Genomic DNA, 27,269 nt, shown 5'->3' with positions numbered 1-27,269 from the left:
GAAATTATATCTATCAATGTTAAATTATTATTGACTAGCTCGAATATGTATCAGATCAGATTTAAATTTCTATATTTTTAAGAAAATTTTTCTAGGTTAAAATATTAATTATATAATTATCACGTATTTTTCGTATCTTACTATGTATTTGCATTACTATAATACAGCTTTAATGGGGTTTATTAATGGGGTTTACAGCTTTAATGGAGTATCAAATGACTAAGTGAAAATAATCGTAAAAAGTTTGATATTGTTATTGTTAACATAAACCAATTAATTCAATACAAACGATTCGTGTCTATAATAAAGTTTTTGAAACTTTTACGATAAACGTCACTATCATTTAGTGATTCGACACTGAAAATAAGCCCTAATGTATAGGTCTACATTACACTTTCCAAAAGTCTACGCTACATATTTTATAAGGGCAATATGTTAGAATATTCATCGCTATATAGAGAACTGAGTTCGAAGGTACAATCTGCATACTGCTTAAATGTCAATTTTGTAACAGCAATTTCTTTTAGAATTATGAAATTGAAAACAGGGCAAGTGCAGTTTTCCGTATCAAAATGGTATAACTCATATAAAATACAAACATTTAAATGGGACTGCCCAGATTCAAGCCGACGGTGAAATATAGCCTAAATGTCTATACTCTGGCTCTATAGTAAATTTTTTTCTTTGAATGTCAGCGAATTCAAGCAAATGGCATATTTGTATACAACACTCATTACAACGCAAACATTTCTAAATTATACTTTACTTACTTCATATATTTAAATTGTATAAAAATATTATTTGACTGCTCCGCAACGTTTTTTTATTATCATTGCTATTAAATTTAATTTTATATAATTTAGTTGGTATTACAATTTATTTCTTTAAAAGTTTCAGCGTTCCATCTGCCCACCGCATTTCGTTAATTAATATTTTATCAATTGCAAGCTATATAATAAAAATATTGAAATTAATTAAAACTCTCTCCGAAAAACAATTTTACTCTCACCAGATTCTTTTTTTATTCTCATATCTTTATTGATAAAAACTATTCTCTTTTTTTTTAATTTTTTGAGTAAAGTACCTCTACTAGATTGTGATAACAAAAACAAACATAAGCATTAACATACTATAATATAATATATTTGTACACCTCTCTTCTCCTAACTAATTCGAGTTCATTAATAAACAAACATTAAGCATTTACTTGAATATTAAATTAAAAATTTTAAAATTAAATCGTCAGTTCGTGTTAGAGCTTCGTGGAATACAAAAGTGCTTTATTCTCTTATTAAATAATAATCATTTTTTTTAATCATTCAAATTAACAAACAATTCAAAACATTGCGAATTTAAACGTAATTAATTTAAAATTTTTATTTTTCCAAGGTCTTATCGCTTATCTCAAATATTGATTTAGAGTCTTGATTTGTTGCCATTACTAAAATCGTTTTTAAGTGAATTAAAAATATTTTTATTTTGTTTTTATAAATTTGCAAAAATATATAATAATCTAATTAAATATAATATTATTAAATTCACAATTTAAAAATAATTTTACATTTAATTTTGTTTTTAGTAAATAAATGTGATTTCATTGTTAAACACAATAATCAAATAATAATTATTTTTAGATTATAAATAATAAGATTAATTTACTTTTTATACAATATTAGAACGAATCTGAAATTGTTATATAATGACATTGAACGGTGTTAATGGTACAAATGGTCATGCAAATGGATATAACAATATTGGTACTGAAAATTCAAATAATTCTTCAGTACTTATATTTTTTGTGAATGGAAAAAAGGTGATAATTATTTGATTGTTAATTAATTAATTAATTTATAAATTGTAGACAGAAATTTTATTTGAAATTTTATTTAATTGTTATATGTACTGTAGTAAAGTACTCGTATTAATTAGATCACTTTTGCTTGGAAATAAGTATTAACTTTAATTATGTTATACAATATTTCTCTTTTAAATTACATACGTACAAATTTATATGAGGAATTTACTGAATTAACAGAAACGTTATAACAATAATATTATATATTATACCTACATACATACAATAATTATATACGTTAAAAATGATGTGACAATGTATTTTTTTTCGCTAAAAAAAGTTTTACTAGCTACTTATGGATATTTACATAAGTATCAACTATTATGAAGAGTTCAACTTTACATTAAACATTATATAGAAGTAATAAATTAAATAGAAATTTTTGTATCCTACGTTATACGTAGGACACAAAAATGTTACGTTTGTTTTGGGTTAATAAAACTTTAAAATAATACATAAGTACATACGTCAGTACTTTTATTTATAAATGAATTTATTTTGAATGAAATTTTAATTAAGAAAACAAATACATAGAACAAATATAGTTTGCAAATTATAAGTACATAAGTATTTACATATGTACTTAATTAATTGAAGACATTCATACAAAGGCACTTGCCTATACAACATATATGAGTTTTGAGCTAAATATGTTTTTATAGCCATAATCTATAGCTGCACATACTTCAATTTACACATATATTTTATATATATCATATTTAAAGGCGTAAATTTGTACATGCGTTATTTATGTAATGTATTAAAATCTAAAAATATTAAACCAAGATAATAAGAATTATTTATGTGTTATTGGATTAGTAGCAGTTTGAAAAGGTTCACCTTTCCAAGAGATAGCATTCTATTATCATTATGTTAATCGCAAAATTTAAACTTGTCGATAACAAAATTTCTATGTAACGAATTTTATTACGTCAATGAGTTCCCTGTAATATGTGCGTTCTATCTTTTCATCTTTTTTGCTTTTATTTTTAATATTGATAATGCAGTTGGATTCTGTATTTGAACTAATTTTATTTTGCAAAGTTAGTTATTTCTAAAAATTTTATATTTTATGTGGGATGTAAAAGTACATACATACATACATAAATTTTTTACTGATGTTAGTAATTTCCGATTTCATTTTTTTAATACTGATGTTAGTAATTTCCGATTTCATTTTGTGTTTAAAATTTAAAAGAATCTAAGAGTTTGGTTCTAAGATGTATGTATGTATGTGTTTACATAAATTAAAGTTTTGCTAAGGGAGAATTGGTTACCAAAAATGTATCTGATCATTATTAAACATTTTTTGCCTTTTTTTCTTGTTTTCAATTTAAAGTTAGTCGCGATTAGTCTAAATTTTCTTTTATCAACTCTTTCTTTTCGCTGTTTTTAACCAAGTTAAATTTTTTGTTTACTAACTATGTGCATGCGTATATGTATTATTTTATTATTATGTTTGTTTATTAATATAATATATTTTAACAACTGGTTTTATCAACAGCTTCTTCTTTGTTTTTCTGAGAATTAAAACACAAACAAGCAAATAAGTGACCTTGATAACATGAATGATAGATAGGATCATTCAAATCAAAATCATTTTTTCTTTTTGCATTTTTATTAATTAGGTAATACACTTAAATGTTTCATCATAATATTTATGACAGGAATTGTTTACAAGAATTCATTATCTGGTCATTCAAATAAATATTTGTGTAAACTGTGAATTAGATTTTTTTACCTTTGTATAAAAATGTAAGTATTGGTTTATTTTAAAACTGGTGGATTGAGAAGTAATTTTAGTTTTTCTTCTTCCTCATAGAGATCGTTGACGGCAAACGAATTTGCTGTTTTATCTATTATTATTAAAAAATCTTCCAAAATTAAGCGCGAGCAAAAAATGTCCTGTCATTTAAATATTTCTAACAGCAGATCTTAAGACAATCAGACATCAGACAATTGCGAATTGGCAAGTCCTTATTTTATCTGTAACAAAATTAACAGATTAAACATTATTGCTCTATTTATTTATTAAACGGTCTTAATCAAAAGAAGAAAGAGGTAAATGCGATAAATTTTTTTGTGTTTAGAAAAGGTTTTGTTTGTAACCGATATTTTTACAAGCGTATAATTACGAACAAAAAAGTTGGAAAATATATAAAATCAATTTAGTTTTACCAATGATGTAGTTCTGGTTTTTGCAACTTGCTTCCGACTGTACATAGCTGCAATATCATTCAAGCTTAACAAATTCCAATTGAAATAAACTTTAAGAATTCCAAATTTCGTATTGAAATATGTCCACATATTATATTTTCACCAAATTTCAAACTTAATGGAATTTTTGAATTTTTCTTTATTATTTTAAGTTTATTTTCATTCTTAAAATTAATAAATCTGTATATGTGAATGCAAAAATTCGGTAAATTTACTCAATATTTTGATAGATGCAAAGATATAACTTGAAACAACATTAGTTTTATTATATTGGAATATTAATAAAATATTTTATATTGGTACAAGTGGTTGAAATATTTTAAGGAAATTAGGATTTTGAAACGAAAGCAAAGTTATCGTCTTTAATACCCTACATTATATAAGAATTCAAAGTTAATACATTTCTGATAACAATTGATTATATACAGCTAGAAACTTGTTTTTAGTTATAGATCAAACAATTTCTAATTTTTATTGTACGTAACTATTTTAATTGAAAATTTATAGAATGCTGACGAAGGATGACTACTGACTTTTCGTTTCGTCATATATGAATGTACATAAAGTGGAACACTTTCGAAATATAACTACAAATTTGTTTTGTTGTGTTTAAATGTTCAAATAATTTTTTTTTTATTTTCTTGCAATATGAATTTAATATCAACAAAATAAGAATTTATTTCAAATAATTTAAAATTTTATTTATTTTTGAAAACATATCTTTTTAAGTTATTATTATTACCACCATATTATTAAATAATGCAAATATTAAGGTTTTGAATTTAGCAAATCTATAATATTTGTGTGCTTATAGTGTATAGTATTTTAAAAATATAATGAACATACATGTGTACATATGTATGAATATCTATAGTATATGAAAAATGAGTTTGTAAATGATCGTAGGTATGTATGTATACGTACATTATATGTATATATACTTTTAAAAAATGAAAAATAATTATGTACGTAAGTATCTTTTGCTTACTTATTCTTATCAATTATAAAATTGTGAAGTAAACAATTTATTGTCTTATAAAAAATATTTATTTAATTAATACTGTATTTCCATATAATACTTTAAATAATTGTATGATTAACGGGGTATGACTATGGAAAATATTATAATAAGCTAAAAAAAATCTGATGTGATCAACACATAATCGATAGCAATGTATATTGTCTAGATTAGCGGTAAAAGTATTCAATAAGATTATGAAAATGCGTCTCTTCAACAAATTCCATCAATTCGTTCTGTAGATATAATAAAAAATGTAAAATCGGCCCATATATCTGTTTCCGAGCCCTGATCTTTCCAAAAAATTTATATATTCATTGTTCTAACACATCGAATTTAAATATTAAATTTCAATGAAATCGGTTGATTATTTTCCTTTATATACACAAAATGCATATTTTTCCCGTAGTAAACTTCCAGTTGCTGACACACCTGATTTCTTTAAAAGTTGGGAGGTTTCGCGGACGGTCGAGCAGTGCTTATATATAAAATTTCAAGTAGATCTGTTGAATATTTTTTCCACAATGATCAAAAATGTAAAAAAGGCCCGTTAAAAGGTCCGGTTCCCGAGGCCTGTCCCGGTATATCCCAAAAGTTGATCAATCCATGAACATGGTCGAAATAAACTTATACATATAATTTCATCAAAATCGGTTCAGCCGAAGTTGAGATACACACGTGCACATACAGACAGACCAACAGACCGATCGGTTGGTAAAACTAGTTTATTTTCACTTGCCTACCATGGAAAAGTGCGTTTCCACCGAAAACTCGATGCAAAATTTGTTGTCATCACATAACCTACCTTATTGCAAGCATAATGCGGTCGGCAATAAATACACTAAAAAAATATTTTTGTTTTCAATTTATTAAAACTCTTAACGAATCTTATGATACATTTTATTATATTTTTATCAATAAATTTATTTTATAATAAATTAATTAAATCAAAATTATTTAAATTTATTTTGTAAAAATAAAAACCAAAATTGTATAATGTAGATTTAATATGCCTTACATGTAGTATTAAGATGTTTTGAATAAAATGATGAGCCCTGTTGTATGTACATATGTAAAACTGTGTAGTTTGTCCTATAGTTAAATTTAATTTATTAGCTATTTAATTCGCATTATATACCACGCCATGTTGATGTAATCTTTTCCAAACCTTAAATCGCTTTAAATATTTCAACCAGTTGTGCCAATTTAACATACTTTTATTGATTCAAGTAACGTCTTTGCAACTATCAAAATATTAATTATTGTATAGCATTTTTGCACTGACATATAGAGATTTATATAAATTTTCAAATGGGAAATAAGGTTAGAAAAATAAGAAAAAATTGAAACTTTTCGCTTTGTTTGAAATTAGGTGAAAATATTATGATACGTGTACATATTTCAATATGAAACTTGAACATTTTTCAAGCTCGAATGATATTGAAGCTATCATATATATATATATATATATATATACATATATATGTATACGTATAACAAAAAATAACTTTTAATTTGATCTAATTTGTCTTTCGGGGAAAAAATGTTACCGCTAAGATGAACAGCATGATTGTAGTAATTGAAATGATTTTATAGAGCATTAACAGTAAAACGAATCCCAGATAGTATAAATTTAAACAATTTTTCTACTTGAATTGAATTTGAATTTTTTCATTTGTGCTTAAAATTAGTTTATGAATTAAAGTAAAAAAATTAACGGTAAAATTTTTGAAGCATACAATATTAAAAACCCACATTTCCAAACATCGAAAATTAAGATTTAAAGGCTTTAGCTCATTTCTTCTATCAAACAAATATTACAAGAACTTTTATTATATCAATTGAAATATCCAATAATTTTATGTGAGGAAATCTTTTAATTTTTGCAATGTATTTTTGAATCAATTCCAAATTTTGTTATAATTTTCCTATTATACTTTATTCACACATAATTATTAAATATCTGTACAAACGTAGTTTTATGTACATACAGTAAATCTGTATTGTAGACTTCTAGAGCAGCTTCAAATGCATGAATGTACTGAGATGTAAAAATAAAATATGTAAAAATTATTTAATTATGTAATGAAATGAAAGGAAAAATGAAGATATCAACGCTCTAATCGTGCAAAGTATTCAAAGCGCAAAAAAAATTTTTGCTTAAAATTGGTGCTACTCTTCATTTCGTTACTGCAGCAATGTATAAAATATTTTTTTATGCGTTACTTATGTTAATTACAATTCAGAAATTAAAATTAAATTGTTATTAGTGCCGTTTATTAATGCGTTGTCTAATTGAACTATGATTGAATAAAGCCTATAAACTCGGAACCAAAGTAACACAACCTTAATAGAAAAAATACTTTTATTATTTAGACTTATTATCTAAATACATAACTTTGTCCTATTAAGCTAAATACTACACAACTTGGTCCTATTTTTTTGACATTCAAAATATTTTTGAAAACCTTTTTTAAAAAAATAAAAACGTAAATGTAAAACGTAATAAAACATAAATAAATCGTCTAAACGTAAATAAAGAAAATAAAACGTTAACGTAGCTTAGTCCGTTATGGTCCTGGGCCACTTATAATTTGCGCATAAATGAAAACATTTTATTTAAGCATGTTCCAATTATTTTCACTAGATGTACTTATTATTAAAAACACCTCAGAAATAAATCATATATATGTACATATATAAATGTACGTATAGAATTAAATATGAACATAATTTATTGCCTTTTCAAACAATAAAGTTTCTCAGGCCTATTAAGATTTTAAATTTCAATAAACGATTACAAACTGACATTTCAATTATTGAAAATAACAAATATTGGTGAAGATTTCTATAAAATTACACAAATTAATTTAATAAAATAAAATAGAAGCTTGAAAGTTTTCAAGAAAAAATATACATACATATGTATGTATCTAGTTCGTTCTGCCAGTTCGAAGAATTATGTACTCTATTTAAATTTGAAATACATATTCCAAAATTAAACTTCTGCGATGAAATTTTCAAACTAAAAATCATAATTTACATAAAATTTAAATATGAAATGTGCCGTCACAATTATCCATATATGTATGTACATTACAAGTTATGGTAAAAAAAAATTTAATTTTATTTATTTAATCGAAATATTTTAGACATTTTTTCCTTTTCAAAAAGGAAACGAATGACATTAAGACATTTGGCAAAATTTAGCTCTCAATATTGCCGTGTTAAATTATTAGAAAGAAAAAACATTTTTGAACTTAATATTATAAAATATTATAAAATTAAATTATTTTTAGGTAAAAGATCCTAATCCAGATCCAGAAACAACTTTATTAACATATTTACGTGATAAACTTCATTTATGTGGAACTAAATTAGGATGTGGCGAAGGAGGATGTGGAGCTTGTACCGTTATGGTATCACGCATTAACAGAATTACAAATGAAGTTAAACATATGGCAGTGAATGCTTGCTTAACTCCAGTATGTTCAATGCATGGTTGTGCTGTAACAACAGTTGAGGGTATTGGCAGTACTCGTACACGTTTACATCCAGTACAAGAGAGAATAGCTAAAGCTCATGGTTCACAATGTGGATTTTGTACTCCTGGTATAGTAATGTCAATGTATGCTCTATTAAGAAGTATGCCTAAACCAAGTATGCAAGATATGGAAGTAGCATTTCAAGGTAATTTATGTAGATGTACTGGATATCGACCTATCATAGAAGGATATAAAACATTTACTAAAGAATTTGCATGTGGAATGGGTGAAAATTGTTGCAAATTAAATGGAAATAAATGTAATGACAATGAAAAAAATGGCAATGGTAACTTAGAAAATAAGTTATTTGAAAAAAGTGAATTCGCTCCATATGATCCAACTCAAGAACCAATATTTCCACCAGAACTAAAAGTTTCTAGTGTTCTTGACGAGAGCTTTTTAAAATTTCAAAGTGATAGAGTCACGTGGTTTAGACCAACAACAATTGTTGAATTATTAAAACTGAAATCGGAATATCCAAATGCGAAACTTGTTGTAGGAAATACAGAAGTTGGAGTTGAAGTTAAATTTAAACATTTTTTGTACCCGGTTTTAATCAATGTTTCACAAATAAAAGAATTAAATGAAATAAAAAACTGTGATAATGGTGTACACATAGGTGCTTCAGCCAGCTTAATGAATGTCGAAATGTTTTTGAAAAACGAAATTAAAAAATTGCCAGGACATGAAACACGATTGTATCAATGTATAATTGATATGTTACAATATTTTGCTGGCAAACAAATTAGAAATGTCGCGTCTATTGGTGGAAATATTATGACTGGAAGTCCAATTTCAGATTTGAATCCAATATTGACCGCAGCAAAAGTAAGGTAAATTCATTTTTAAAGAATTGAATTCAATTATTCTTACTTATGTAATAACTAATTGCAGTTTGGAGGTTAGAAGCTTTAAATCTACCAAAGAAATGACTAGAACAGTTCATATGGGGGAAGGGTTTTTCACAAGTTACCGTAAGAATGTTATTCAGCCCCATGAAGTTCTTGTATCAATCAAAATTCCAAAAACTGAACTCAACCAATACACTATTGCTTATAAACAAGCAAAACGTAGAGATGATGACATAGCAATTGTGAATGGAGCATTTAATATTATCTTTAAAACAAACACTAACGTTGTTGAAAAAATTGATATGGCTTTTGGTGGAATGGCACCAACTACGGTTATGGCACCAATAACTTCTAAATTATTAGAAGGCAAAACGTGGTCTGAGCAAGTAGTTGAAATTGCAGCGCAAAGTTTATGTAAAGAATTGTCTTTATCACCGAGTGCACCTGGTGGCATGGTATCATATAGAAGAGCTTTGGTTTTAAGCTTGTTCTTTAAAACGTACCTGGCTGTGGCACAACAACTAGAAAATAATAGAATAGTTGGAGTTAAGCTTTCAGAAAAAGAAAAGAGCGGTGCTGATGTATTTCATGGCAAAATTCCCTCAAGTGCACAATTATATGAGAAAAGATTAGATTCGACATCAGTTCATGATCCAATAGGACAACCCAAAGTTCATTCATCTGCTTTTAAGCAAGCAACTGGAGAAGCTATTTATACTGATGATATACCTAAGGCAGAAAATGAGCTTTATTTAGCTTTAGTTTTTAGTCAGAAGACATACGCAAAGGTTACTTCTGTCGACGCATCAGAAGCTTTAGAAGTTGAGGGTGTTGAAGCTTTTTTCTCTAGTCAGGATTTGACAAATTATCAAAACTCATTTGGGGCAGTTTTTCATGATGAAGAAGTTTTTGCTACAACAGTTTACACGCATGGTCAAACCATAGGAGCTATTGTAGCTAAAACTCAAGCTATCGCGCAAAGAGCTGCACGTTTAGTTAAAGTAACATATGAGGAGTTGTCTCCAATTATTGTATCTATAGAAGACGCAATCAAACATCAATCTTACTTTGATGGGTTTCCAAAGACATTTGTTAAGGGTGACGTAGAAGAAGCTTTTCAAAACTCTGATTACATTGTTGAAGGTTCTTGCCGAATGGGCGGGCAAGAACACTTTTATCTAGAAACTCAATGTTCTACGGCTATTCCAAGAGATAGTGACGAATTAGAAGTATTTGCTTCAACACAACATCCAAGTGAAGTTCAACATTTGATTTCTCGTATGTTAGGAATACCATCAGCAAAAATAAGTTGCCGTGTAAAACGTCTTGGCGGTGGTTTTGGAGGTAAAGAAACGCGCGGTGTTCTAGTAGCTCTTCCAGTAGCTCTTGCTGCATATAAACTAAAACGACCAATACGTTGCATGTTGGACCGAGATGAGGATATGCTTATTACAGGAACAAGACATCCATTTTTATTTAAATATAAGGTAGCTTGCACCAAAGAGGGAAAGTTGTTAGGAATAGAAATTGAAATTTTTAATAATGCTGGCTGGAGTGCAGATTTATCTTTTGCTGTAAATTACATCAATATATTTAAGGTTTTAAAAAATATTTAATTAAATTTTATTTAGGTTCTTGACAGAGCCATGACGCATTTCGAAAATGCGTATCGCGTTGATAACGTCAAAGTAATTGGATATGTATGTAAAACAAATTTACCAAGTAATACCGCTTTTAGAGGATTTGGTGGTCCACAAGCTATGTTTGCTGCAGAACATATCATCCGTGATGTAGCTAGAGTATGTGGTAAAGATTATGTTGATGTAGCTTATCTCAACATGTACAATACTGGAGACGTTACTTATTATAATACGGTTTTAGAGAATTGCACTATCAAAAGGTAAATTTAATCAGTTAGACATTGCTTAAACCTAAATTCAAGTTTAGTTTGCTAAACGCTTATTTACTTCACTACTTTTATTTATACTACTTTTTATTTTCACCTACTTTTAATGTATTGAAATTTTAGATGTTGGGAGGAATGTTTAAAGCAATCGAAATTTTTTGATTTACGAAAAGAAGTTAAGGAATTTAATAACAAAAATCGTTGGAGGAAGCGTGGCGTTGCTATTGTCCCAACTAAATTTGGCATAGCATTCAACATTCTTCATATGAACCAAGCCGGTGCACTGGTTAATATTTACGAAGATGGGTCAGTTTTATTGACACATGCAGGAACGGAAATGGGTCAAGGTCTGCATATTAAAATGATACAAGTTGCTGCTAGGGTCCTCAATATACCGCAAGAAAAAATTCATATAATGGAAACAGCTACTGATAAAGTGCCAAACGGTCAACCCACAGCAGCTAGTGTATCTTCAGATTTAAATGGAATGGCTGTTTTTAATGCATGTGAAAAGATTAATGATCGTTTAGCACCAGTCAAAAAAGCTTTACCAAACGGTACTTGGGAAGAATGGATTCATAAAGCATTTCTTGAACGTATTAGTCTATCAGCAACTGGCTTTTATAAGACCCCAGAAATTGGGTATAATCCACTAACTAATACTGGTAAACTATATTCTTATTTTACAAATGGTGCTGCGGTTTCTGTTGTTGAAATTGATTGTTTAACTGGAGATCATCAAGTTTTAAAAACGGAGATTGTTATGGATATCGGTACTAGCTTAAATCCAGCTATAGATATAGGACAAATTGAAGGAGGTTTTATGCAAGGTTATGGCTTATTAACTCTTGAAGAAATGGTTTACTCACCAAGCGGTGTTATGTATTCTAAAGGACCTGGTATGTATAAATTACCTGGATTCGCAGACATTCCAGCTGAATTCAATGTAAGCTTGCTAACTGGAGCAGACAATCCGAAAGCAATATATTCCTCGAAGGTATTTTTTAAATACAAATTGAAATTTTCGTATAACTTTAATATAATTTCATATAATTATCAAATGAAGGCTGTTGGAGAACCACCATTATTTTTGGCCTCATCAATTTTCTTTGCTATTAAGGAAGCGATTGCAGCTGCTAGAAAAGAACAAGATTTAAATACTAATTTCAGTTTGACTGCTCCAGCAACTGCTGCTAGAATAAGAATGGCATGTGAAGATAAATTCACTAAAATGGTTTGTATATATTAAATTTAATATTTTTTAACAAGTTTCATTCAATATTTTTTAGATTGACGAACCAAAGTCTGGTACATTCACTCCATGGAATGTAATGGCTTAGAAGATTAATGGAATTATGCAATAATAATTTAATGCATTTTAATTGTGCATTATAAAAATTTTATATATTTTTTATATTATGCTAATTTGTTATTATAGGCACTTTTTTGCCAAAATATATATATATATTTATATATATATTATTCTGCTTACAAAAACTTTTATTTCATATTTTATTATACTCGTATTTAACATTTTATAATCCATAGTCTCTTAACTTTGATGCTTTGACTTTAAATTTGTTGCTGAAATTTTTTTGATGTCACTGCAATATTTTGCAAAGTTCAAAATTCATATAAATGGACGTACTTATTTGTTAAAAAAGTGCACCAAAGTTTGGTTAAATTCGTAATTGCAGTTTTAAGTAATAGCTATACATTCTTGCGTAAGGCGTTTTTGTAAATTCACTACATGAATTAGGGGATTTTCGTTTATTCAGTTCTAGAATAGTTTTAGCATATAGTACTCTTCAATAAAGAAAATTTAATCTTCAATAAAGAAAATTCAATCTTCAATAAAGAAAATTCAATCTTCAATAAAGAAAATTCAATCTTCAATAAAGAAAATTCAATCTTCAATAAAGAAATGTTAGAAATGTAGCGCAGACCGCTAGTATAAATTTTGTTGCTGCTCATGAAATTTCTTTTTTTTTAATTTTAAATTCAAAATTGACAGATTCAGATATTGAAGGGTTATTACAGGGTAAGTTTTCTTAAGTCTTCATATCTTGTTAAAATTTCCTTATTTTGCAGTGAATTAGAAGGACAAAAGTATTGGGATATAATTTCATAAACAATGCCATTTCTGTTATTTTCGAACGACTGATTGTTAAAAAGTTTCAGAATTTGTAGACTGCGTAAAAAAAAAAAAACTTATCTAAAGGTTTTGCATACTGTTTAACGTTGCAACTTAGAAATTTTAGTTCTAATGTAGAACTTTCAGCGCAGCAAGCATAAACGAAAACCCCCCATGTATATATGTACTATAAGAAGTTGTTCAATTTTCTGTAGACATAATGTAGCTAGAAAAGTTAAAAATTACATTTTATTTAAAAATTTTTATAATGCTTTTTAAATGCGTATTGTAGAGGATTTTTGTTTTTTCTGGTTTTAACATTTAAATTAATAAGAAAATATTATTGGATTTAAAATGCGTATAATTATTATTATTTATTCAAAATACAAAGTGTTGAATAATCGCAAATTAAATTTTTTAAAATTTTCGAAAATAAAAAAATTGTCATGCAATCAATTCTTCATATATGCAGTTTTCTTTACTTGTTTTGAGTGGCCCAAATTATACTTATAATTTTTACTATATTATAACAAAAAAGTAATTTTCTATTTTAAATAAAACTACGATTTTATTTTTAATTCACATAATTTTACTGTTTTTTTTAATATTTTTATTAACAACAAAAAAAGTGAAAAAAAAAATTTGCTAATTTTCTGGGAAAGTCATTTTTTTTCTCTAGGAAATTTGTGAGTTAAAAGAATCCTATAAGAAATAATCGAAACAAAATAAAAAACTATAAGAAAGTATAAAAGTAAGTAGCTTTGTTTTAATTAAACAAAAGTCCAATTGGATAAATTGAAAACAATTGAAATAATTACATATTATTAATATACATTTATTTACACGTAAAAATAATTTATAAATTTTTTTAAATAAATTCGCAAGAGATAAAAATTTGTTGAAACAAAATTCTCATCTTTTTAATCTTCTGAAAACAATTCTTGACTAAGTAAGAAAAGCAAGAAAATTCAATTGATTTTATCGAATTCAAATTAATTTCGTAAATTTTTTCATCATTATTCTTTTGTATTACGGTTTTTACTTAATTTTATTATGGTTTTTTTCTTTATTTCGGAAGTACAATTAATTTTATTAATCCTATTTGAAAATTTAATAATTCCTTTTTATATTTTATTTATTATCGTCTTCTTTTATAATTAAGATTTTCGTTTCTATATAATTTTTCTTTTGTTAATAGTTTAGTCAATGCAATTTTTTTCAAAATATAATTTATATTTAGAATATTGTGTATTTTATTTAATTAATTATTTATTTTCATTAATTCCTGATTGATTCTATTTTTATTGTATAATATATTATATGGCCTTTTTCCTTACAGAAGGAAAAAACTCAAAGATTTCTAAATTTTTTATTCAAATAGGGCTTTATTTTTTTTTAACTACGTATATAATATATTGATGTACAACTTTTTAATACATGTCCATATGTATGTATGTATATATGTGTGATTTAATTATGCGTACAATATTTTATTATAATAAATATTAAATATGTTAAAATTTTTCTTTTCTCTATTAGAATATAATTTTAGTAGGTCTTTTTTTTCCTAGAACTTAATTAAAGATAATTGAAACAGAAAGAATTAAATGATTTATTATTAAACGAGTTTTATAATATTGCTTGTAATTTTTTTTGTATCCCATTTTGGATTAATATCTTTGATTAAAATAATTGTTAATAGAAACTTTGAGAAGTAAAGTGGAAAGTAGAAAATGTTTAAATCACAAATCGGGATTGCTGATCTATAATAATAATAGCAATAGTTAAATGTTTGCTTGATTACAAATGATTTTGAACATTAAATATTTGAAAATTAAGAGAAACTTACAAATTATAATTATAGAATAAAGTAAGGCAGAACTTCAAATTTGGTAAATATCAATTTTAAAAGAAACAAAAATCGTTTCTAAATTGAAAAGAAAAATTGGAATAAGAAACCTATATTTCTATATAAAATATTTTTGAACGAAAAAAAAAATTTGTTATATCATGATGCTTGTACATTAGTCATCTGATATACAGTGCAAGTCACTTATATAGTCACTACTATTTATAATCATAATTGGATTATATTCAACAATTTCGAGTCCAAAAATTGTATTTTCATTTGATAGTAGTCACAAACGATCATTAGCTACTTCAAATTTTTATGAAATTTTTTGTGTGACTAAATCCGGATTCCACTGTATTCGTTATCTAAATAATATAGGGCATGTTAATTTAAAAAGTTAAAAATCAGAGTTTTCTTTTTATAATTTTTACTAATATAAAGTATGAGTATATATATTTTCTAGAAAATTAATAATTAATCAATTTCATTTTTGTTAAATATTTATTTAAAAATATTAAATTTTTAAATTTAATTTCCCTTGCATAATAATATACAGCGATGAAAGTTTTTCGAAAAATTATTTTTAATTATTATACAAGCATATTTTCTCATTCCTTTAAATTTTTTATATTATATATTAATATTTTAATACAATTTAAATAATTAAAAATAATGTTTAGTTTTTTTTTTTTGTATTTTATTAATTCAAAATAGAATTAACTTTATTTTACATATTCGTTGATTAACTAATTATTAAAATAAAACTAAAATAAGAAAGTATAGAAAAATAAAATTGATTGAATGAAAACGCAAAAAGTATATTTAATTAATAATGTTGCCCTCATTTTTAAATAAATAAATTATTTTATAAATTCATTTGAATAATTTTCTTTTTACCAACGTTAAAAATGTTTTTATTGCATGTTTTTTTTCGCGTTTTTAATATTTCAAGTCGAAGGTTAATTAATTTTATTTTGTACATAATTATATGATTGAAGTGGAATTAAAATAAAAATAATTGATTATATTTTAATTATATTTTTCCTACTTAAGTAACCGAAATGAAAAAAAAAAAAACAAAAATTGAACTAAACAAAAAATATGTAAAAATTTTACAAAATTTAAAATTAAAAATTCTTTTGTATTCCTTTTCATTTTACAATGGCTTTTTTAATTAAAAAAAAAAGAGATAAAAATGCTTTTATTTCGTTAAATTTAAATTCATCCTCTTTTTTTTGTGTAGTACTGTAAGTTTTTAATTGATTATTATTTGGTTTATCATCACACACGCGCTTTTCCTTTACTGATACGAGAATCAAATGATTTTTCTGAGCTGGAACTTAATTTACCTGAAAAAGAAATGTTAAACAATTAAATTTTCATTTAAAACATAACATTAGTAACTAATTACCAAACCAAAAAAATAAATCCAAATATAAAATTATTCAAATATTTAAAGTATTTGAAAATTTCATTATAAAAACACCTATGTACATAAGAGCATTTCATTTTAAATTTAAATTAGAAAATAAAATTAAATAATTTTTAGTTCTTGTTATAGCTAGAGTATCTATTTATATAGTTCCATGCATATTTAGTTATGAAAATTAAAACTACATAAACACTAAAAGAATGATTACACCTTCAGTTCTAGATATTTAAATTTTCAACATTTTTAAATCGTGCAAAAAATGAAAAAGAACAAGTACACGAATTTTCTTTTAGTCGCATCATTTGTCGTAATGGGCTGTTTTTACAAAAAAATTTTGTAATTTTCAGAAAATCAATTTCGAAATTAGAAATTTTACAAGAAAAAATTAAAAAGTTCATATTCAATAGTATCCCACAACCTTAAGAGATGCGTCTAAAAGAATAAGATAATTATTTGAAAAATTTCAAAATTTAAAAATGTATTGCAATATAAGTAATATTAAAAATTGTAGTCACATAAACTGAAAGGATACAAGTTATAAGCAGCAATTTAAAAAAAATGCAGGCAAAGAATATAAATGTATAAATTATTACATAGGGCTTGCATTATTTAGATAATTTTTAGATAAATACATAATTGAATAATACGATTAGGTAAAGCGTGTTTTGTATTCCAACTTTAAAATAAAATATTTGAATAAGAAAAACTTTATATCATACTTAAGAATGCAATATTAGAAAAACTATGGTTAAATAGAAATTCATTTTTAGTTCATAGGTAAATAAAACGATTTTTTTATATTTATTTCAAGAGAATAGCTAAAAATAAAATTCTGATAATTATGCTTTAATTACTTCAAATATGCAATTTCAATTTTTTATAATTAATTGAATTTTAGATGATATGGTATACCTTGAATACAATTTACATAATTTAAATTGAAAAGGGTCTTATTTTTTTTAAATAGAATTTTCAAATATATATAAGTATTCACATTTTATGAGGTTATTATAAAAAAAATTAATATTTTCAAAAATTCAATAAGTAAATGATAATGAAATGATACTTATTTAAAAAAAATATGTGAATTTTACGAAAATTAAAGAATTCCGGCTCAAGTGTATTGATTGATAATTAAAGCAATACAACTCTTCAAAAATCTTCATACTAGAAATTCTAATTTCATGCGTTCAAATTAAGGATAATGCAAAGAAAAGTGAAAATAACATTAAAATAAAAATGTGCATTTATGAATATTAAAAAAAAAAAACAATTGAAAACTATTCTAAAAATAAATATTTACTAAATTTTTACAACAAAACTTTAATTTTACTTACTCTTTGATTTAATTTGTATTTGAATTAAAAGCATAAATATCACAATGCAATGATAATAGAAATTGCGGAAGGGATTATTTTTGTGAAGAGGATTTAAATAAAAAAATTAAAATAAAATTAAATTTCAAGTATTTATTAAATTAAATGATTTAAGAATATTAGAATAAATTCAATCCATAAGAAAATTTATGGATTGAAATAAATTGATTTCTTGAAACTAAGTTAAAGAGAATCTTTTGCAGGGGATTGTAAATTACCTTTGAATGGGTAAATTCATGTGTTTGTTACAATGAGTTTTACTAAATTATAAAAATGAATAAAAGATCATATTAATTTTTCTATGCTTATTATTAATTTTTCTATGCAAGAATTTAAAAATCAACAAGATTCATCAAGGATTTCACATACTTTTTTATTTTAAAATTATGCATATATATGTACTTTTAAATAATTAAATGAAGGGTAAAACTTAATTAAACTACTATAATGTAAAATGTTTATGATATATAATTGATTAATACACCAGTTACAAATATTTAACATGATCATAGAGTATTTTAGATGGTAATTAATTTGGAAGGTTTTCTTTATAAAAAAGAAGAAATTAATTTTTTCTTTGTTTTTTTTTAGTGTTCAAATACAAAAGTGCATGACAGAAGATAGATTTATTTCAGAGACAAAGAGATATTTTTAATTAAAATTATACATTATTGTTGAATTTACAATTAATATTGCGTTTTTTTTTTTTGAAAACATAAAAACATTGAGTAAAAACTTTTTGACTATTTGTTCTTTACCTTTCATTCCATAAAATTAATATGTTTCATAACTGAAATGAAAAAATTATTTAAAAATACTTAAATTAAACGAAAAATAATTAAAATTTTAACTCACACAAATATTGTTAACATTGCAAAAAAATAAATATTAAAATAGATTTTGGTTTTTTTATTCGGTCTGATTTTGATGATTGCTTCAATTTTATATTAAAATTAATAGTCTCTTTAAAGAATCTAATGAACTGGTGAAAACATTTTGGAAAAAATAATGATATGTAGTTTAAAAGCAAAATTAATGTCATAGCCCCATCACATAAAAGTATTATATAAAAGTATATTGGTGCAAGCCAACATGTTTGTTTTTTATTTTGCAAATCATTTTTTTTTTTTCATTTCATTACAATGTAAACACTTGCAATGTTGCTAAATTATAAATGCACACTTTGTTAAAAAATAATGCATTAACTATAAAAATAGGACTTGATTTTAAATTATTTTTATAATAATTTTAATATGTACAATTTCTTAAAAACAAACAATAAAAATGTAAGTAGAGATTCTGATATTCACATCAAAGAAGATCACACACATTTAAAATTTCAAAAATTAATAACACTTACAATTTGCATCTTTTACATATTTATTAAGTAAGTTATAATAATTTTTTATAATATTTAGGTAGTTTAAGGGAATTGAAAAATTTTATTTATGGTACTTTTTCCCTAAAAACACAACAATAATAAATTTTGAACTATAAAAGTTAGTTTAATGTATTGATGATATAAAAGCTTCAATAAAAATTAAATATTTTTTTTATTTTTGGTGCAAGAAATATATAATTACAATTTAAATAATAAAAAAAAAAACAAACAAATCTGACAAACTTGGAAAACAAACTCCAAATTATTATATATCAATATAGTGCATAATATTAGATATAAATTTGTACCTCTAGAAGTATAAATAATTGTTTCACATCATCAAATTAAAATTTATTTGGTGCGCTAACATTTATATAAAAATTATTGGTAAAAAAAAAGGTATTAATGAATTTCAATTTTTTAATAAAGTTTTAAATCTAAACATAAAATTTTCATCAAAAAAGAAAATATATGATAAGCTTAAAATTTATACAGCATAAATCTCTTTCCATCCCAAGCATGATAATTTACAATGAAAACCAATGAGAAAGTATATAATTTTAATTATATATCTAATGATTAATGAGTATTGTAAATATTTAAAAACAAAACCATTTGAACAAAAGTTTTTTCTTTGTTACAATATATACGTAAGTGAATTTCTTACACTATTGAAATTATTTATTATAAATATATATTTATATAATTTAATATTGATAAATTTAGCATAAGAAGTGTACATATATATATGAATATACTGTATGAAATTTTATAAAATATGCGTATTTGTAAATATATATATATATATAAATATATATTATGATAGATTTATAAAAACAATAGTAAAAATGAAAAATAAATACACAAACTCATTTATGTACATACATATAAATTTATAAACTGTACAAATAAATTTATATTTATGAAAATATGTATAAGCATTAATGTAAAAATATACAAAAAGAAAAAAGTTTTTTAATGTATAAAAAAATATGAATTTTTTTCTTTTCACCAAACATCTATTATAGAAGATGAGGATGACGATGTTGAAGAATAATAATAAGAAGAAGAGCTACCTTTATTTGATTTATTACTCCTATTGTCTCCAGAACTTGTTTGATTCTTTTGTGGCGATGGAGATAATGCTTTATTAAAAGTTTTACTATTACTACTATTAGTTCTTTCAAGAGGTGTGGAACGATCATTTTGTCTTATATCTCGATTTATGCTACCACCCCTTCTTCCTCTTAGAAATGATTCTTCTCGAGGGCTAACTTGCGGACTAAAATCAGTTTCAGTATCATATTGGGACATCACATCTGTAGTGTAATTATATCGACTATCTGGACTATATCTTCCATTTTCTGGGGAATAATCTCTATTATTACGACTTCGTTTTTGACTTCTATCATCATCATATTCATCATAATCATAATCTTCGTCATCATCATCGTCAATTAAGCTTGGTGAATATCGACCTCTACGATGTTGAGGTGGTGGTGGTGGTGACATTAAGCGACCACCTAACGGAGGTGGGCGACCTCCTGGTGGCAAAGCAAATGGAGTTGGTATGCCCATAAATGGACCTGGTAGTGGTGGCATAAATGGTGGAGGTGGCAAAAATGGTGGCGGGGGTGGAAGATTAGAAGTTACTAATGCAGGTGAACTAGGAGAATCTAAATGAATTGGTGAAGGTACGCTATTCAAGTTAGAAGGTCCAACTCCATCCACAATTGAATTTTGAAGCCCTACAATAAATTAAATATATAAGTTAAAATAAACAACTTTTTTGTCAATTCGTTGTACAAATACTTACGATTGATATCATTAGAAGAACTTGTATTGTTACTACCTACTGATTGATTATTTGAAGAAACCAAAGCTGTTAGCTTTCGTCTCAACATTGTTGATTCAGACCTAGCTTCTTCATATTTACGTTCGGATTGTCTGGATTGTAACCAAGTTTCATGAGCCCGATTTTCCAATGTGGCTAATTGCGTTTTATGAGCAACCGCTTGAGCTTCTATTTCAGCATGCAATGAATCATTTTGCGACCTTTGAGAATAAAGAACAAATAAGATTACAAAGTTGATTGAAATATGAAAAATAGCGTACTTTAAAGACTGTATTTCATCTTGAAGTGCACGTATTTTTTCTACAGTGCTAGTAGTTTCGCCTTGTTGCTTTAACCAAAGTGCTTCTTTTAATGTCAGATCCCTGAATAAAAAAAGAAAACATTGAACATTAATATCACACATTGATATAAATCATTATTTTTTAATTATTTCTTGTACTTTTGCAGTTGCGCCTCCTTTTCTTTAAAATAGTTAGATAGTACATCTAAGCGAGTCTGAGCTTCTAATTTGTCTTTCTCTGCTTTGTCGTGCCCTACTTTTAGACTAGCTACCTCTTCACTTAATAGCGCTATGCGACCTTCTAATAATTTTATGGAATTCTGGAAATAAATCAAAATAAAATAATGAATTATTCATTAAACATTTTTATTCAAATACCTTTTCTCCTTCTAATTGCTCTTTAAGAGTTGAATTTTCTTTTTCTAGTAACAAATTATCTGCTTTTATATCAACAGTTTCTATCAAGTCATCTATATCAGCCCACGATTCTTTGTTCATATTCCTAATGCATTCTTTCAAAGACTGTTTTTTATAAAAAAATAATTGAAAAATTTAAAAAAAAAAAAACACATGTAATTTATTTCTACCTCTATTTTTGATTCACTTGTTTGCCATTTTCTACTTATTTCATCATATTTATTTTTAAACAACAACAACTCAGCGTGTAATTTTCCAATTTCTTCAGCTTTGGTTGAAATCTCAACTTCAAGTTCTTCTTTGATGCGTTTTTCATTTTCTTCAAATTTTCCTTCTAACAACTCTTTTTCATTTTCTAAATCAACAATTTGATCCTGTAGCTCTTTAATTTCACTTTGAAATTTAATAGACTGTTCTGATATGAGCAAATGCAACTCAGTATTTTCATGTGTTTTTTCAGCTACGTTTTGATTGATTTCTTCTATTGTATCTAAATTTAAGTTTCAGTAGCTTTTCTTTTTGTAGAGAATTATAAAATTTCTAAATAATATTATTTACCTTTCTGTTCACTTATTTGCTTTTCTAATTCCTCTATATTTTCTTGTAATAACTGTTGCTCGTTTTGTTTGATAACCAATTCCGAAATTATTTTATTTAATTCAACACCAGCTGTGGTAGCACTTTCTAATTCCTATAAAAATAATATAGAAATACAACCAATGCACTTTGTGTTGTTAGAATTATCTTACTTTTTCTAGAGTTGAAATTTGTTTTTTTAAGGTATCAACTTCTTTTTGTTTTTCTTCCACTTTTTTTTTTAAGGAGATCACTAAATCATTTGTACCAAATGTACTGTCCTCAATTGAGCTTAATTTAGATCGAGAATCTTGTAAATCTTGCTTCAAAATCGTTACTTCTTTATTAGCTGTTAATAAGTTCCTTTCTACAACATTGAGTTTGTTAATCAATAAATTTTCCTTTCGGCTATTGCAAATACAATAATATCCAAAAGCAAAAATGATTGAAGAAATAGCTGCAATACTTAGCAAAACCAACATATCGAACATTTCTAGTATTTTATCAGACATTGAAGTAAAAAAATCACTTTCTGTAAATGACGACCCGGTGTTAAGGTGTGAGCGATAGACTTTTTCCCTTCCTATATTTGGGCAGTTATCATTCGGCCCTAACTTTTTACAATATTCCTCTTCCAAATGATCTGGATTCTTTAAATTACTATTTTCCATAATTTCTTCTTTTATATCCAAACTAGGTTCTTGATATGGCTTCTCTTCGCTTGCTATATCTTGTATATCTGAAGAACTTTTCCAAAAACCATTAACAACATCAATCAGTTTACCACTCCATACATAAAAAGTTTCAATACCCATGGTAAGAAACTCGAAGCTACTTGAAGATTCAAGTTTTTCAATTTCGTTGGAATCTTCGATTACATTCTGTGTTAAAGGTTGGGGATTTACAATATCTACCTTTATATCATTCGTTTGTTCAAAATCTTTGTTTTCATGAATTTTATCCTCTTTTTGGTTTTCATTTAACATCAAATTATCTTGATGTGGCAAAATCAAGTTTTCTAGGCCAGATTTCGCAGGATTTTTCGTAATCGTTTCAATAGGATTATCGACAAAATGAATTTCTTCATAGCCTGGTGTAGTTATTGTCGAGTGTTGCTGCTCTGTTTTAATAGGAACTTGGGAACTATAATCTTGTGCTTGATTTTCTATAACTTGCTTACCACTTTCCAACCCTTTTGAACTTATATCTTGCAAGATAGCATTTTCTGATTCTAACTTCACATTTTCTTGACTTTGTTGTTCATGGTTGAGATAAATCGACTGATCTTGATAATTATGATATTTTGGCTGATCATTTTTTAATGCACTTGCGTGCATTTCTTGATCCTGATTACGATTTTCGAACAGTTTAAGATCTAAGTAGTTCATCGTTTCGGTAGATTCATTTTGACTAAGTAACGCCTCATCCTTTCGACCTAAATCATTAATATTTTCGTTTGAGTCTGGAGCCACGGAATTATCAAGAATATCTAGATGTTATTGATATTAATATAAATTTAAAAAGTTTCATTAAAAAAATTTTTAAATATATTTTTTATCTAAGAGAATTTGATTCAAACAAATTTCTTATACTTAGTAAATTAGTACATATTGTATATTATATTATATTTTTTAATTTTGTGGAGATTACTTTCAACCACAACCAACACAACTTAACAAATGTATAATAATGTCATAAACATAATTTATTGGAATGTTCAATTAACCCAAATAAAAATTATTACAGAAATAAACTAATAGAAGTAAATATTATTTTAAAAATTTATGTGATTTTGAACTAACCTTTTGAAACGTCTTCGATAATCTGTTCTTTATTTTCTTGCACTTCTTTTACCTCTGATGTTTCGGCAATATCTTTTAAACTAGTTGATAATTTCTCAATTGATATATCTGGTTTATCTGCTTTATTTTAGAAAAATTTAGTATTCCGAAAATTAGACTTAGTTATGTCAATCGCCTTACCGTCTGACTTTGGAGGTACTATATTTACAGGCTCGTTTGCTTCTGGTTGATATTTTTCTTGTTGGATATTATTCAATGCCTGATGGCTTTCCATTTGAGCATCAAGTGGTTTTATATTTTGAGCTTTTTATATTGAAATACGAGATAAATAATTTTGAATTTTTTGTATTGAAAAAAGTGCCTTACTATTGTCTGGTTGAGCATTTTCATTTAAAGAAGTTTCAATTGTGACCTTCTGCTCTTCCATATTTGATTTCTGATCAATGATTCCATTTTGATTTTCATTGATGTTAACTGCAACATCCTTGTCTAATTTATTATGTGAAAAAAAAACAATTTTTTGATTAATAAATAAAGGAAAATACTAACTTTAAATTTTTCATGTACCTTTAACCGTTAGGTTTTCATCTTTTGCTTGAAAATTATTTTCAATATGGTTATTTGAATTTTTCTCATTTGCCTCAAGAATTTGATTTTTACTAACATCTTTAGGTGTGTCTAAATGTTCATTAGATCTCATAAGATCAGGTGGTAAAAAAACTGCAGGATCATGTAATTTTTTTTGTTCATCTTGCAAATTTTCCCCAGGTTTTTCAAATTTATTTATTTCATTGTTCACATTTTCCTTCTCAATTGCTTTATCAGTCTTTTGTAAATTTTCGGAATCTAATATTTCAGTCTTTTCTCCATCATTGTCAGAATCTTTTGAATTTTCTACTTTTGGCTGTTCGATAAAGCTTTTTTGAGTTACTGGTTCACTCTTTTCGTCACTATTTGCATTTTTGTTCACACTGTTTGATATTGTTTCAGTTTCTGCAGCTAAAATTTTAGGTCTATCTAATTCTTCCTCTTCTTCATCCTCTTCTTCTTCGCCTGAACCTTCTTCTTCTTCGTAATCATCATATGAACTAACGAATCCATCATCTTCATTTTCGTGTTCTATATTAGGAGTAATAGTTGTTCCATCAATTGTATGTGGTTTATCCACAACTGTGCTTCGTAATGTTTCAGTTGTACTTATTTGTTCTCCACTTTCCTTGACAATATTCTTGGGAATTTCTTCTGCCTTAAGTGGTGCTGTAGTTGAGTATTCTTCACTACTGAATACTTGAGAACTTTGTATTTCTGGTTGACCAACTTTAGAAGGATTCATATCTTTATTTACTGCTATAAGATTTTCTGTTTTAACAAGAATACGGTTTTCTTTAAGGAATTTTGGAGAAGCTAATCCTCGCCTGCCTTGAGTTTCTATTTCCCATAATTCAGTTGTTGAAACTTCACTTTTATTTGGTTTAGAATAGACATTAACAGGTGTATTTATTTTAAGATGTATTCGCCCAGGTTCCCCAGGTTGATAGTTCGAAATAGTAATACCTTGGGATATTATTCCTAAAATTATATGACAATTTTATTTTTTAATGACTTTTGAAACACACAAGAACACATATGTATATATTGGATTAGCTACAGTGCAGTATAATTTTTATATTTACTTTGGCATTTTTCATCTCCGCATAATCTAATTTCGCAGTTTACCCAATTAATTAAAACTAAATGTATTACAATTATATTAAAAATTTTATAAAAACTACATGAATTCATCATTTTTCATCGTTTATTTTTACTTAAAAATTGCTAATAAATATACTACTTCGATCTCTGACACTTTCATCGCCACATCATTCCAAAAGCAATTTGAAAAATGTTTGACGTTTCACAGATGAAAGCGTTCAGAAATTTGACTGACGAGTCGTTAGCAGGGTTGACTGATTATAATAACTTAATGCTAAAAGAACTTAATAAGCTAAATCAACAAACTGTTTGGGTTCGTTTATAATTTAAAATTATGCATATCAGCAATTAATATCAGCAAATCAGAAATATTTGAATATTTTTTAACTTACATTATTTTTTCAACTTTTTTCGACATTTATTATGTATACCTATCACACTATTAAAATTATTTTTATTCATATACAAAACTATTTCTAGGATTGCATATATTTAAAATGATGCATACATGCAGTCTTTGAAATAAAGCAAAAATTAATATAAAGTGGGGTTAACATAATGCTCGATTTTAAGGATTAATTGTGTGAGTTAAGAAAAATAATTATATTTTTTAATGTTATGGAATTTACCGTTAGCTTTCTGTGTTTATAGAAATTTGAAAAACCTTGGGGGTTCGGAAATATAAGGTGTCAAAAATTCAAATTTTACAAATTTCAAGAGGCGATAACTGGAGAGGGGGTGGAGATGGAAAAAAATTTTCTTCTAACGAAATGAACTATTTGTTAATGTCTGAAAGCCCCTAAAATTCCAAGCTTCTACAGGCTGGGGTCTAGAAGAAAAACGACATCAAAAATTTGTAACAAAAGGACTTTAGATAACGGTAAATTTGAACGAAAGTTAAACTATAATATACCGCGCTAGAGGAAGCACGCCGCTGCCTTTTCGCATTTGTAAAATTTCAAAAATGCTTATGGTTTCATTGCAACAAATAGTTAAAAAAGGCCATTTTTAGGGTTTCGGGGGGGGGGGGGGGGGGGTATAACTTCTAGAGGGGGGGAGATAGGTAAAAATTTTGTTCCA

The 27,269-nt window shown here is 26.0% G+C and overlaps 2 protein-coding genes across 5 annotated transcripts; one reads left to right on the top strand and one right to left on the bottom strand.

Annotated features, from left to right (window-relative positions):
- The first annotated feature begins 1,264 nt into the window (after positions 1 to 1,264).
- On the top strand, positions 1,265 to 14,460 carry LOC129615120 (xanthine dehydrogenase). Of its 2 annotated transcripts, none has more exons than XM_055530197.1 (8): positions 1,265 to 1,358; positions 1,677 to 1,813; positions 8,390 to 9,468; positions 9,530 to 11,060; positions 11,118 to 11,386; positions 11,516 to 12,389; positions 12,459 to 12,626; positions 12,682 to 14,460. In XM_055530197.1, exons 2-8 carry the CDS (start codon positions 1,700 to 1,702, stop codon positions 12,730 to 12,732), a joined length of 4,086 nt encoding a protein of 1,361 aa, XP_055386172.1. In that variant the 5' UTR covers positions 1,265 to 1,358; positions 1,677 to 1,699; the 3' UTR covers positions 12,733 to 14,460. The 2 variants fall into 2 exon arrangements, with proteins under 2 accessions (XP_055386172.1, XP_055386170.1); XM_055530195.1 differs by having other exon boundaries at positions 1,635 to 1,813.
- A 941-nt stretch (positions 14,461 to 15,401) lies between these two features.
- LOC129615213 (transport and Golgi organization protein 1) lies at positions 15,402 to 26,349 on the bottom strand. Of its 3 annotated transcripts, XM_055530314.1 has the most exons (15): positions 26,171 to 26,349; positions 25,065 to 26,066; positions 24,864 to 24,986; positions 24,678 to 24,800; positions 24,498 to 24,617; positions 22,869 to 24,184; positions 22,678 to 22,810; positions 22,290 to 22,609; positions 22,081 to 22,224; positions 21,862 to 22,022; positions 21,683 to 21,784; positions 21,384 to 21,622; positions 20,644 to 21,315; positions 18,945 to 18,976; positions 15,402 to 16,727 (listed from the first exon to the last, which is right to left on the bottom strand). In XM_055530314.1, exons 1-14 carry the CDS (start codon positions 26,280 to 26,282, stop codon positions 18,948 to 18,950), a joined length of 4,596 nt encoding a protein of 1,531 aa, XP_055386289.1. In that variant the 5' UTR covers positions 26,283 to 26,349; the 3' UTR covers positions 15,402 to 16,727; positions 18,945 to 18,947. The 3 variants fall into 3 exon arrangements, with proteins under 3 accessions (XP_055386289.1, XP_055386287.1, XP_055386288.1); XM_055530312.1 differs by lacking the exon at positions 18,945 to 18,976; XM_055530313.1 differs by lacking the exon at positions 18,945 to 18,976 and having other exon boundaries at positions 24,498 to 24,614.
- Between the last annotated feature and the right edge of the window lie 920 nt (positions 26,350 to 27,269).

Source organism: Condylostylus longicornis, unplaced genomic scaffold (genome assembly GCF_029603195.1).
Source record: "Condylostylus longicornis isolate FDR11 unplaced genomic scaffold, ASM2960319v2 ptg000135l, whole genome shotgun sequence".
Lineage (NCBI taxonomy): Eukaryota > Metazoa > Arthropoda > Insecta > Diptera > Dolichopodidae > Condylostylus > Condylostylus longicornis.
Note: the sequence above shows the minus strand (reverse complement) of the source record. Positions and strands in the feature narration are given on the sequence as shown.

Bases quoted from the DNA above. Each gene is read 5' to 3' on its own strand.
- LOC129615120 (XM_055530197.1), top strand. From the start codon at position 1,700: ATGACATTGAACGGTGTTAATGGTACAAATGGTCATGCAAATGGATAT. The intron at 9,469-9,529 runs GTAAATTCATTT...AACTAATTGCAG, and splicing joins TTGACCGCAGCAAAAGTAAG to TTTGGAGGTTAGAAGCTTTA. The intron at 12,627-12,681 runs GTTTGTATATAT...AATATTTTTTAG, and splicing joins AAGATAAATTCACTAAAATG to ATTGACGAACCAAAGTCTGG.
- LOC129615213 (XM_055530312.1), bottom strand. From the start codon at position 26,282: ATGATGAATTCATGTAGTTTTTATAAAATTTTTAATATAATTGTAATA. The intron at 22,225-22,289 runs GTAGAAATAAAT...TATAAAAAACAG, and splicing joins CAAGTGAATCAAAAATAGAG to TCTTTGAAAGAATGCATTAG. The intron at 16,728-20,643 runs GTAGCTCTTCTT...TTTCTTTTTCAG, and splicing joins GAGTAATAAATCAAATAAAG to GTAAATTAAGTTCCAGCTCA.